This window comes from Bidens hawaiensis, unplaced genomic scaffold (assembly GCF_021521415.1).
Source record: "Bidens hawaiensis isolate Kalapana, Puna unplaced genomic scaffold, B.hawaiensis_p1.1 tig00017066_1, whole genome shotgun sequence".
Taxonomy (NCBI): Eukaryota; Viridiplantae; Streptophyta; class Magnoliopsida; order Asterales; family Asteraceae; genus Bidens; species Bidens hawaiensis.
In genome coordinates, this window is record NW_027492584.1 from 189,352 (window position 1) to 201,320 (window position 11,969).

At 33.7% G+C, this 11,969-nt stretch overlaps 1 protein-coding gene across 1 annotated transcript; it reads right to left on the reverse strand.

Moving 5' to 3' along the window:
• Positions 1-1,849: 1,849 nt before the first annotated feature.
• Positions 1,850-4,346, reverse strand: LOC143552974 (uncharacterized protein C594.04c-like). Its single transcript, XM_077043063.1, has 2 exons — positions 4,134-4,346; positions 1,850-2,601 (listed from the first exon to the last, which is right to left on the reverse strand). Exons 1-2 carry the CDS (start codon positions 4,332-4,334, stop codon positions 1,861-1,863), a joined length of 942 nt encoding a protein of 313 aa, XP_076899178.1. The 5' UTR covers positions 4,335-4,346; the 3' UTR covers positions 1,850-1,860.
• Between the last annotated feature and the right edge of the window lie 7,623 nt (positions 4,347-11,969).

Genomic DNA, 11,969 nt, shown 5'->3' on the forward strand with positions numbered 1-11,969 from the left:
AACACACATTATTGGTAAAATTTTAAATTACACATAAATTTGGTCAAAAATTTTAAAGATGTACTTTTTTGATATTTAATGTAAGAGTTTAATTTTAGTCACAACATTTATTATATTTAATACAAAAGTTTAATACTACTCAAAATGGTTATAATTAGTTTTAAGTTTTTACTTCTTTTAAGTAAAATGACACTCAGATATTGGTTTGGTGATATTGGTTTGGTGATATAGTGTTTGTTCTTTAAAATTGTGGTGTTGGGTTTAAATCTTTGCAAATACAAAGTTAGGTTAGAGGGATTTTAGGTGAAAACATTTGTTGTTAAAAAAAGTAAAAATACAATCACGACTTTTAACTGTATTTGAGTCGCTATATCTATAGTTGAGTTAGATTTGGTTTAACCAGTTAACTACTTGAGTACCAAACTCGTTTTTAACGATTTAAGGCCTAAGGTTTGCAAATTTTAACCATTTACGTCATTTTGACTAATTTTGTTAGATTATTTTGTTACGTGGATGCTTATTTAATTCATTTTACCTCTGAAAAACTATTTATGCTAGTATATATAATTGGTGGGGTGTTTGTGTAATTTACTATAACTATAAAATAATGATAAATCAAGAAACCAAGATGTTTGGTAACAAGTAACAACATACTTCCCTTTTTTATAAACAAAAGGCATTTTATTTATTAAAACACTAACTTTTGAACTTGTGTATTACACGAAATTTGTTGAATTAAAAAAAATAATAAAGTTCATTATTTGAAATAAACAACCAATACAACTGGGCTGGGCCTAATAAGTTGTTAGACAACAGCCCACACCCAAACAACAAAATACACCTTTTACAATTTCCATCAAGCCCAATGACATTTTAAACCTATATTAATCCTCTCACGACATCAATAATTCACTAAAAGCTTTCACGCTTTCCACCTACCATGAGGGATAATTTTTTTTTCCAAAAGGCTTAACATAATCAAACTTGATCATTTCTTTACTGAATCAAACTCGCTAGTCAGATTTTGCTCCGGCTCATAACTTTTCCAAGCCATTTTCTTATTAGCTAAAGGCTGATTCATAAAAACAACTCCAAGGCATCATCATGGTTGACACATTGGCTTAAACAACAACGGATGGCTCAAACCAACCACTCAAACATCTAGACAAAGTTTTTTTCAAAAACAGATGATTACTCAAGACTTGAGACTTTTTTTTTTGGCAAAATACTCAAATCAAGTAGTTTCTAGTTAAAATGCGACATACCAGAGCGGCAGAGCTGGTCACCTCACACAGCCGTACTATGTAGCGAAAAAAATTCTTACGGCTCATGAATTTGTCAATTGTCACGTCAGTTATTTATGTGTTGGTTATACACACTATATAGGTCATATGATTTGCATGTCATATGACCCATATTTTCACGTGTCATACAACTCACATGACCATTTTTTGCATGTCAGACGACTCGTATGACCATGCCATCTATACAAACACAGTGTTTAAATGATATGTAAGTGGTTATTCTAAAAAAAATCATTGTTTGTATTTTTTTTACATCCATATATTGTCTAACATGTATTTATTTGACCAAAACAGTCAAATCAACATTATTTCTTTGAATGATAAGCTATCTAAAGGTTCAATATCATAGAGACCAGATTGCTTCATGCCTTCATCAAGTCTTCTTACAATCTTACAAAGTCCGTAAATAACGATATAATTCACTTAAAAACAGGTACTTTTCGCACAAGGCGTTCATCAAACTCGCTATTTATACCAAAAATAGATAGATACATGTTACATTTCAATAAACACTCATCTCATTAATCCCGCACAATTGTCGTTGACCAAATAAAAGTCAAGTAGCCTTCTCTTTAGCCACCTGACTAAACTTAAACCAAGGCACCCACACAGAAGTCCTCTTTTGATACATCTTATACTCTTCTGCCCTATACTCTAACTTAACCATCTTCCTTTCAACAAGCACCGTCACATACGCCAAACACACCGTATTAACCATCGCACCAACCCAAACCCACTCGCACCCAAGGTTCCACCCGAATACAGCCAGACCCCACCACCACACCTGCTCACCAAAATAATTAGGATGTCGGGAATAATACCATAACCCTGCATCCAAATTCGGCTGCAACGGCTTCCCAAGCCGTTTCAGCTGCTCATTCCGGCTCACAAATTCATGCAACTGGGTGTCCGCAATGTATGCAATCATAACGCCAGTCAAACAAACAATGGCTGCAGCCACGTCGGTTAAGTTTAATGGCGCGTTAACGGAATGGACAATGTATAACGGTAAACACACACCGATTAAAAACACTTGTTGGATTAAGTAAACCGCGAAGAACGAGATCCACCACCAGTTTTTGCCATACTGTTGTGCGAGATCGGTGAACCGCCAGTCTTCTCTGACGCCCCATTGCCATTTTTCGCGGCGGAAGTAGCTGTGGGTTAACCGGATAGACCAGATCCACGTCAGCAACACCGTTAATCTCGACCGGTGTAAGTTGAATTGGAAGCTAGGGTGGAACTGGAAGTAATGTGCTAGTAACACTGGAATTACTGTCCAGTACACATCAATCATCTGCAAAATATGATAAATAGATTAAATGATTTATCAAATATTAGGTTAACAGTAGAGGTGGCAATCTTGACCCAAAACATTTCAAATGAGTCAGTTTGGGTTGATTTAAAAATATACGGGTTGATCTGGGTCAGATATTACAACTAATAAAAAAATATACTGGTTCCCTCAAAAAATAATTCAAAAAAATAATAATAAAATAATCATAACTCAAAATTTGAATCAAAAACAAAAAAAAATTAATGAAACTAAATGTTTCCTTTGATAACTCAAAATTTGAATAAAAAACAAAAAACATTAAAAAACTAAATGTTTCCTTTGTTGTCCTCGTTTAAAAAACAAAAAAAAACGACCTGAAACCTATTTTGACCAGTTCACACCTGGAACCATTCCAATCACCTAAACCTGTTGACCCTGACCCGTTCCGACCCGAAGCAAAACAACCTTTTCTAAATGGCCCATTCCGACCCATGACCCGTTTCGACCCAACCCAACCCATTTGCCACGAATTTTTTTTTAAAGTGGTGTTTATTCGGTAAAAAAAAAGGAAAACGGGGAAGTCAAAAAAAAGAAAAGGGAAATGGTGTATCCGCTGCTGCCAGCAGCAGATCCATCATTGGACCTATTTCTCCACTGCCAATGGCGGATTAGGATAAGTAGTTAGTTTAATAATAAAATGAATTTTTAGCATTGGTTTTAAATTCTATTGATTTTAATAAAAGTGGGTTATTGAAATTGTTCATCGGGTCTACGGGATCGAAGCTTTTAGGCCTCGATTGTTACGCCATGTTTAAATTGGACCGTTAACCGAAATGTTCGTATATTTCTAGCTTTTATATATTTGTTTCATATATTTTGTGTTTTATATCTTAATTTCATGTATTTATACAACGATTTTATCCAAAACGGTTCACAATTTGCCAAAACGATTTTATGTATTTGTAAGCAAAAGTTTGGTTTTGGTTATTAATCGAAATTAGTCTGACTGAAAGTCGACAAACTAACTGAATAAAGAACTGATTATCCAAAACCGGTTGGTTAATATATTAGATTAACCGATGATTTCGGTGCACACCCTTACTGCACGCTGCTGCAGAGACACGGTGGGAATGTTGTTGTTACGATATCGGTAGTTCAAACTGAAACGGTCCAATATATTAGATAAACGTCGTTAGTTCAAACGGAATAAGGAATACTTATCCTAATCCGCCATTGGCAGTGGAGAAATAGGTCCAATGATGGATCCGCTCCTGCCAATGGCGAATCCAGCTCCATTTTCTTCCTAATCTGCTGCGGATACACCATTTCCCTTTTCTTTTTATTGACTTCCCCGTTTTCCTTTTTTTTACTGAATAAACACCACTTTAAAAAAAATTCCATTTGCCACCCCCGCGCAGATTAATCCCTGATAAATAAATATAAATATATATATATATATTAATAGCATATTAGTCCCCGCCTCACCGACCGACTAGGGATTACTACAACACTATAATATGACTACAAGATTGAGTGGAGGAATGGTTACTTACCCAATGGCTGGATTGGATTTGGCTAATGATCCAGAAGAGGACATTAATGTTGAAGAAGAAGAGGAGGTTGACTAAGAGGAAAGGGTGGTGGAAGCACCATGACCAAATTGGATTATGGTGGTGGAGGAAGGTGGTGTAGAAGAGTATTGATGGAAGAGGTACAAGAAATGCAATCAATGCATTCTTCAAATTTCTGCCCATAGTTTTCTAGGAGCCAATTTCAGTTGTAATTGTAATTGTAATCGTAGTTTTGCCCTAACCCCCCTTCCTATTATATACTACTCCCACAAGATTTGATATATTTTAATGAAAGTTAAATTGTGGCTGTAGATGACCCATGCCTAAACTAAGCTTTCGATCTTTTGACTTATGTTAGCTTGATCTTGAACTTGAGTTTTACTCGTTTTAAACTCTTATTTTAAAACTTGCGTTTGGTTTGAGCTCGACTGGTTTATTATTTATATATATCTGTAATTATTTTTCAATATTTTTTTACTAATAGTTTTTACATATAACATAATATCTATTATTTATTAGTTTTTATCATAAACTTATATATAATAAATATTTATTATATAAACATGTTTTATAATTTAAATAAAAAATAGATAAATATAAGTTCGTTTATATTCATTAGCTTGCTTGAGCTTGATAAAGAAAGCTTTAGCTCACACTCTCCCTTATTAACCAAACTTATTTTAAGGCTTAAGCTCAGTTCAATTCAATCTTTTAATCAGCGGATATCTAGTAGCTCACATACCTCTTTTATTTAATTATAATAGAACTTATATATAAGAATACATTATATATTGGTTCATAATCTACTCTACATCAAATCAATAAGTGTACGGTATTAAATGTCAAAATATTAAAACATGAAAAGAGAAGAAAAAAAGCATTATCCCGCTAAGAAAAACGTTAAGGGACATCAGTGAAGCATATTTAACTCAAACAATCTTCGTTAGCTCAAATAAAAACCAGGTCGAAAAGTCTTTAACAACTCCAGGGGCTCCAAGAAGGCCAGTGCAGCCTGAGAAGCAGGCTAAACTCCCGGTTGAGGAGTTACTCAAAATGTTGCCAAATGACTCACTAAGCTGGGATCATAATTACGACTAATCTTAATACGAATTAACTAATACTAATATAATAGAATAAAAAACTATATTTTCTGTATACTTTCCCCGATTCCGTTGTTAGCGATGCCAAAGTTGAACGGGTTTAACTATTTAGATATGCAAGTATAGCAAGCAAGTCAACATGTTTACTACCATTGTGATCATCACATCGAAAGTTAATCAGGCATCCGGCTTAGCAAAGTTAGCATCTTATTTTTTGTCATTCAAAAAGTGATCTAAGACATCTACTGGTTTAGATTTAGAAAGTATGTTTAATTGGACTTGTTAGAATGCATTAAATTTGATTGTGTAGCTTACCAAAGTATTTGGTTGTACGAGCCTTTGGATTGTGTAAATAATTCAAGGTGGAAATTAAAACTTTTGTTAAAACTAACCAAAAAATAAATTGTTTTAATACCCAAACCGATGAAAGATCGTTTCATGTTATTAACCACACTTCCATAGATGTGTTTGAGATTTAGAAGTGAATACACAAAACCAAAGACGTATTTATATTTAAACTAGACGGGTGCCCGCGCGATGCAGCGGGTGTTTGAACCTCATTAATCACGTACAAATATAAGTTTTTATGGTTCGGTTAAAACCTTGAAATCATTTAAACCGGTCATTGGTTTAACTTCTTTTTTCTTTTTCTTTTTTACTTTCGGTTTCTTGGTCGGTTTCAAAATTTTCAAAACGTAGTGAACGGTTGGTTCGCGGTTTATATCGGCAACTGGCCATATGAAACCAGAAAGGACTGTAAATTAACCTAACTACAATATGATTCCTTTTGTAATATTTGTTTTTATTATTTCACGTCCTAAAACTTCCATTAATATTTACCATTTATGTGGCTAAAATTATCATTTTTTATGTATGATCATCTCAAGTATCATATTATGTTGGTTGTTAGTTAACATTGACGGTACATTTACATTATTAATTATTTTAAACTAAATTTATTATTAAAGTTTAAACTGTGAAACCAAACTAGAACCAGGCCGTTAGTAACGATTCGGGTTCAACTTTCAATGGTTGAGTTTGGTTTTGGACGACAAAAAGTCAGTATTAACGGTTGGACTCACAAGTTTAACTTAAAAACCATCAAAACCGACACTGAACACCCATACGTAACATATTAATTTATTTAAAATGAAAAAAAATTACAACAATATTATATCCAAATTAAAGAGAATAAAATGCTCGTTTTTATGGTGCAATTTTTTTATAAAAATATTAGCGTATAAAAAGGCTATAGTCGTTTAAAAATCGTGGGTGAGAAGTTAGTTTACAAGTTAAATTAAAAACATAATATGGTTAAAGATGAGGTACCAAACTTGTAAGTTGAATAGATTGTGTTTAAAAGACATATTTACCCTTATTAACACATGTATATCATGCTTTAAGTGTTGTAAATTACTTAAAAATGGGTGTCTTAATTTACCCTTATTTGGTGTATTATATATATTATATTTAAATTAAATGATTTACAAAGGAATGATAACATAAAGTTGAATTTAATAAAAACATTTAATAAAAACATTTTATAAAAAGGCTATAGTCGTTTAAAAATCATGGGTGAGAAGTTAGTTTACAAGTTAAATTAAAAACATAATATGGTTAAAGATGAGGTGTCAAACTTGTAAGTTGAATAGATTGTGTTTAAAAGACATATTTACCCTTATTAACACATGTACATCATGCTTTAAGTGTTGTAAATTACTTAAAAATGGGTGTCTTAATTTACCCTTATTTGGTGTATTATATATATTATATTTAAATTAAATGATTTACAAAGGAATGATAACATAAAGTTGAATTTAATAAAAACATTTTATGTGATGGATTCCTAGGGATCTTCGATAGTGTCCATGCTTGAATTATTTACACAATACCCACGCCTTTGTAGCTTTGTTAAGTAATCATATCTTGATATTGTCCATTGTAGAATGGTGTGCTTGGTTTAACTTTAAAGCAATCATTATGGATTATATTTGAGTTGATTATGCTAAAAAATTAGAAAATAAACGTTAAAATTGAATAAATATTATCTATTGGGTTGTTTAAAAAGCCTGCGACTCGTTAAAAAAAACTCGATTTTAAATTAGCCGAGCTCGAGCTAGGGTCAGCTCGGCTCGTGGTTCAGTCTTGTCTCGGCTCGTTAGTTCAGCTCGTTGGTTTGCTTAGATTAAACCCTAAATTTAATATCTACATATAATAATAGCAAACCAAGAAATAAATAAAATACATATATTACGCCACTTGTTACCTAAAAGAATAATATGTATGTTAAAATTATAATTTTTGTCTTTTATATATCAAAACCTTATAAAAGAAGAACTAAAAACATATAAAGTCATAAATTCTCAGGTTTATAAATTTTATATAATATATATGTTAAATTATAATTTTTGTCTTTTATATATCAAAATTTAAAAAACTATAAAATAAAAATAATAATAATAATAAAATTTTATAAAATTATAAGGAGCTCGACTCAACGAGCTTGGCTCAAGCTTTAAATGAGTCGAGCTTGATTTTTCAGCTCGATAAAGAAAACGAAGCGAGCACAAGCCAGCTCGAGCACACTCTGGCTCGACTTGACTCAGCTCGTTTACAACCCTAACTATCTACAGCTCTTGGTTAGAAGAGTAAGAACTTTTACTTATAATTTAAATAGTAAATATTTAGGAAAATTCTACGCTTATATGGTAACACGACCCTAGCAAGGGAAGTAGCCCATTGACCCCCAAATACCAACCTCTTAATCCTACTAGGGAGTTGCTTCGTACCTGTCAAAAGGCGATTCCCGTGGAACCACTTGATTGTACTTGACTTGGCTACCTACGTGATAGAGGTTTATTGGTATTGAAGTTACAATAGTTTTGAACAAGTGTGTAATTCACGTATCTAAACTTATGCTGATGCATATTTATATTATCATTTGGTCTAAAAGCAAATTCTAAGTATCAATATAGCCTGATAACATTAACATCAGCAACATATCAATCACGTATCAAACTTAAAATATAGTATGATACGTAACTATAAGCAATTATACAAGGGTGCCAAGTATCATAACTATAAAAAGTAATTCATTTCAAATATATAATTTTTCTGATTAATATATATTTAATTTCAAGAGAGTGAATGTCTTTACAAGTCACTTACTCAAGTTTGGTCATCATTTGATTCCAGTAAAGCCCCGGAATTAACGCATAGGATGTTCGATTCTATTTCTTTTTCTTTCGGCGGAAGTTGCTTAACAACCCCTCATTCTTAAATAAAATACAGACAACCCCCTCTACAGTAACTTTTTTAGATTAATATTTTAAATAATTAAGGATTATTATTTTGTTACAATTGATAGATTTGATACAATCACACCATATTTAAAGTTTTAAACCATGTCATAGCCATGCATTATCTTTTATTCACGGAATTCTTTGCAATTGTTTTTCATTACATTTTATTTGTTTTCACTTTGTTAGATAATTAGAGTAGTTCTCTAAATTTTTTAAGAAACCGTCATCTCAAATCGGCTCTATCAAAATTACATAAATCGTTAGTGCGATTAGACGTACATTAAGAATTTTATTTCTAAACTATTTATAAATCGCATCCAAACATGCTTGTCCGAACGTGATTTTCGTGAAATTGCACATAAACAAACCAAATCGCAAGTCAAACCCAAACATGAATGCGACATGTAGATTGATAACTTAAAACATAACTAGCAACAGATTATAGAAACCCTAGCTCAAGCGACAAAAAAAATTTCTAAAGCAATAGTTTATCGCTATATGGCTATGTTTGATATTTTGCCATTTTGGGTTATAACTTTGTTTTCTATCGGTGATAATATTGACTATGTTTTGGACAACGTATTGAAATAATCAAAAGCAATCACCTGATGCTTGCATGCTCAAATAGAGATGTTGCGGTTATGCATAGGTTATTGATTATGTTAAGAGGCAATAGGTGATGTTATGATTGTGCATAGCCCACATAGGTAGTTGACGGTGTTATAAGACGACATGCAGACCAATGATTTGTTTTCATCCAGTTTGGTTTGGGTCAGATCAAATAGATAATGATAACTTACATTTTCATCAGTAAAAACTACAAGCTACAATGATATTCTTTAGGTATCCATGACCGTGAAAAGATAAGCACCGTTTAATAACCATTTAGAATGAATAAATGAAATACGTAACAATACGTAACAGAATTCAATAATCTCATTTTTTTTCTTTTGTTTTACAAATGCAAGATGTATAGATTATATTTTCTAAGTTAGGGAAATCTCGGGTTGTCATTCAAAAGCCTCATAAGTCACAAAGACTTAAGAGGGAGACGTGGCCAACAAAAAACGTTCTCGACTAGTCTTGGAAGCCCGAGATAATCCAATGGAACCAAACAAACCCGATATAACTGAGCACTCACTTTTTATTATATTCTGCACCCTGGCCAAATGATTCTTTAACAGTTGAACAATGAATGCCCTTAGAGAAGGAAAAAAAAGGTGTACCATCCTGATATTATAATGATAAATAAAGAAAGTTACGTTTAGTGATTTCGCGTTATTAATTAAGTAATATCGAGTAAAGAATGGATCATGGACTTAGATTAATTAAGTGGGTTAAATGGGAATGGGCCTTAGGTCAATGGGCTTTAAGGGATATAAATATCCCCTAAACCAACCTAAAACCCTAAACCCTCATTCATTTCCATCTTATTCTCTACACACTCAAAACACACACACACCCTACACCACCATAAACCTTACGCCGAGAGGGAAGAGGGAAAACGAGATCGAGCGAACATCCGTTTGTGGTAGATCTTTGCTATACGAGCCATACACGAAGATCTAGAGTCCATAAGCAAGCTAACCGAGACCGAAAGGTAAGCCATTTTACTTTAAAGTTTACGTTTTTAGTAACGTTTAACCTTGAAACTTAGAACGGGTATAGATCGGATACAAATGAAACGTAAAGTTGCGAACTTGATGCTAAAACGAACTCGTTAGACCCGCAAACATGTGCGGCTCGTGTGAAATGAACCCTAGATCTAGTAGTAAACGTTTAAGCCTTAAAGATTCATGCTTTATGCTGTTACGTGTTAAGTTTTATCCGAAAATGAACATAAGAATGTTTACGGGTTTGGTTAAACTCGCATTCAAGGCTTTCGTGATGAAACGATGATGATTATGGGGTTTGGGGACGAACAGTAGGCCGCAGCTGGATACCTTCGCCTAAGGCCAAGTTCGCTGTCAAGGTTAACTTCGCCTAAGGCCAAGTTCGCCAAGCCTAACTTCGTCTGGCTTAAAGTTCGCCATCAGCTAAGTTCGCCCTATATGTTCGCTTCCTAGTTAACTTCGTTGGATACATAAGTTCGCTGGTTATATAAGTACGCTGCTATATAACTTCGCCCAAAGCTAAGTTCGCTTAAGGTTTAACTTCGCCAAGTTAACTTCGCCTAAAGTTAAGTTCGCTTAGAAAATAAATTAAAACCTAATGGAAAATGTGTTAAGACAGTTAATGTAAATAAAATTTTTCCAAGCTGACCTGGCAGTTCGACCCCAGCCAGGGGCTCTGCCCCTTGGACCCTGCTAGGGGTTGTCGCCCCTAGACCCCGCTGCCAGGGGCGCTGCCCCCCGGACCCCCGTTCGTTGTGGGTTATATAAAGATAGAAATACAACATGAGTAGTAGTAGTTAATTGATACATGTAAATATTATACAGTTAGCCGTGCACAGCTCAAGAAGGGAATAACGATTAACGGAGAGCGTACCATGATTCAGGTGAGTTTCTAGCCCCACTTCTGTGTTATGTTTTCGGGGATGTGTGCATACTCGATATGTTTGTTAATATACTTATCCTAAGTGATAAGTGTATGCCATATATGAATGATGTGAAATGTATGAATGATTGCTTGTTAGTACGTGAACGATCTTCGGATATTGCACGTACTGTCAGGTTGTAGTGTTACGTATAAGGTAAGTATAATGTATTTGCTTATATGTATGAATGCGATAAAGTTAACAAACGAAGGAAATGCATGGTTGTATGGTAACGAAGAGGGACCAGACCCTAGTAATATCTGTGATGTTAGGGACCAGACCCTAATAATATCTGTAATGTTAGGGACCAGACCCTTATAATATCTGTGATGTTAGGGACCAGACCCTTATAATATCTGTGAGGTTATAGGGCGAAAGGCTCTTTAAAACGTATGATTATGTATGTAAAGAAAGTATGAAGGTAAGAATGAAAGTATATGCATTTATGTGTGTATGAAAGAAAGTTAAGAGGTTAAGTATGAAATGTAAGAAGGTATTGTATGATTATGTGATTAACTAGAACTCACTCGGCGTAGCTGACTTTTAGTATGCACGCAGGTGAGTAGAATAAGGCAGGCAGCTTGAGGATGACACATGGCAGAGTTGGACGAAGCTGGCATCTGAAGATTTTGCTATGATGTTTTATTTTAAAAGACTATGTTTTGTTTTTAAATGACTATGAATGCTCGATAAGACAAGAATTATGGTTATGGAATGTAATGGTTTGAATGTTTTTAATGTTCCTCGAATGTTTTAATTAACTATAATATTTAGAACTGCGTTTATGAGTAAATCCAACACGAAAGTAGGGCTACCGGTAACGGGGCCTTACAAGGGGGGGGGGGGGGGGGGGGGTAATCAATATAAATCGAAACATGAT

Bases quoted from the DNA above. Each gene is read 5' to 3' on its own strand.
- LOC143552974 (XM_077043063.1), bottom strand. From the start codon at position 4,334: ATGGGCAGAAATTTGAAGAATGCATTGATTGCATTTCTTGTACCTCTT. The intron at 2,602-4,133 runs GTAAGTAACCAT...CATATTTTGCAG, and splicing joins AAATCCAATCCAGCCATTGG to ATGATTGATGTGTACTGGAC.